Consider the following 1793-nt stretch of genomic DNA (forward strand, 5'->3'; position numbering starts at 1 on the left):
AAACCGTTGCTTTTTCAGAAAATGTAAAAAACAGTTTTACCGTTCCATAGCAAAACTGTTGTGCTACACGTTGACAATCTTTGATAACTTGGCATCTGAGGTAGCTTGAGGTACGATAGTTTGACCAAAAGAACCAACTATTGCAAGCAAAAATAAATATTGAAAAAACACATTTGGCCAAATTTGAACATACGACAGTTTAACATAATAGCAATGATATATATATGTATAAAAGATATACATACATATACATATATATCATCATCATCATCGTTCCATGCTGGCATGGGTTGGACGGTTTGACCTTGACTGGCAAGCCAAATGGCTGCACCAGGCTCCAATCTGATCTGGCAGAGTTTCTACAGCTGGAAGCCCTTCCTAACACCAACCACTTCGAGAGTGTAGTGGGTGCTTTTTATGTGCCACCAGCATGAGAGCCAGTCAGGCGGCACTGGCATCAGTCATGCATGTATGTGTGTATATATATATATATATATATATATATATATATACATATATATATATATATGCATCTATGTATGTATGCATGCATGTGTTTATGTATGTATGTATATATGTAGTGTGTGTGTGTATACACACACACACACACTACATATCTACATATACATGTACATATGTGTGTGTGTGTTTAATATGCACACACACACACACTCTTACCAACCGTGCTTTTATCAGTTTGTTTTTTGTGTTATTGTTGCAGATATCAAGACTTGTGAATATGGAATGTGGAAGACCATTGCCTGTGCCTTGCAAGTGAAACCCTGCCATGGCCAGCCGACACCCCTCTCCATCTGCCGGTAAGTGGAAACTTACACCCACACAGCCTTTCACATCACAGGGGCAGCTAAAAGTAAACATTCCCTACCTAGAATCAACAAGGGTACCTCCAAGTAGTCGCTCGACCTGCTAGAAATAGCAACCAAATTTCCCACTGTCAAGGTCAACTTTATTTACCGTCCTTCTGGAGAAGGGGAGGGGGGGACATCAATAAAATAAAGTACCAGTTATTTCATCTGTTAAACATTTATTTAATTTATATTTTTGTTTCTCCATGTTTCTTTCGCTTATGTAACAGAACAGAAACAACATGGATAGAGGTTAAGAGTATGGAAGAAGTACAGGCGTCGAGATGGCAGAAATGTTAGCATGATGGGCGAAATGCTCAGTAGTATTTCGTCTGCCGTCACGTTCTAAGTTCAAATTCCGCCGAGGTCAACTTTGCCTTTCATCCTTTCGGGGTTGATTAAATAAGTACCAGTTACGCACTGGGGTCGATATAATCAACTTAATCCGTTTGTCTGTCCTTGTTTGTCCCCTCTGTGTGTAGCCCCTTGTGAGCAATAAAGAAATAAGAAGTACAGCTACTTTGAAAGCAAACTTACCGTATTTGGTGCCAGATAAGATGCACTTTTTCCTTTGAAATCACCCTAGGTCCTAATATTGATGAGTACAAGTCTTTTCTCAAATGTAATTCTTCAGAACTGAAAATGTAAATTTACCTTACTTTGCAACTAAATGTGTTACCGATACACCAATGTTTGTCTTACTCATTTTGCCCCACCTAAATTTGTCTTTTAATATACTCAAAGAGAACGATGATAATTTTCCGAAATGGTGTTCTGAATATGTCATAGTGTTTGTTTTTAACATGTTTAGAGAAGGTCATTTGTTTAGCAGATATAATTTTTGTAGGGCAGGGAACTTTTGTTAAAAAAAAAAAAAAAATTTTTTTCTTCTGAAAATCAAAAATGCAGTCAATTCTTACTGAATAT

General features: G+C 37.4%; 1 protein-coding gene across 1 annotated transcript in view; it reads left to right on the forward strand.

Annotated features, from left to right (window-relative positions):
* Nucleotides 1-1793, forward strand: part of LOC106877629 (reversion-inducing cysteine-rich protein with Kazal motifs) — a 194539-nt gene that overhangs the window by 174928 nt on the left and 17818 nt on the right. Inside the window, exons 13-14 of the mRNA XM_052970945.1 lie at nucleotides 722-818; nucleotides 1501-1682. Coding sequence (XP_052826905.1) covers nucleotides 722-818; nucleotides 1501-1682 — 279 coding nt within the window. The remainder of the gene's footprint in view (nucleotides 1-721; nucleotides 819-1500; nucleotides 1683-1793) is intronic.

Source organism: Octopus bimaculoides, chromosome 9, assembly GCF_001194135.2.
Source record: "Octopus bimaculoides isolate UCB-OBI-ISO-001 chromosome 9, ASM119413v2, whole genome shotgun sequence".
NCBI lineage: Eukaryota > Metazoa > Mollusca > Cephalopoda > Octopoda > Octopodidae > Octopus > Octopus bimaculoides.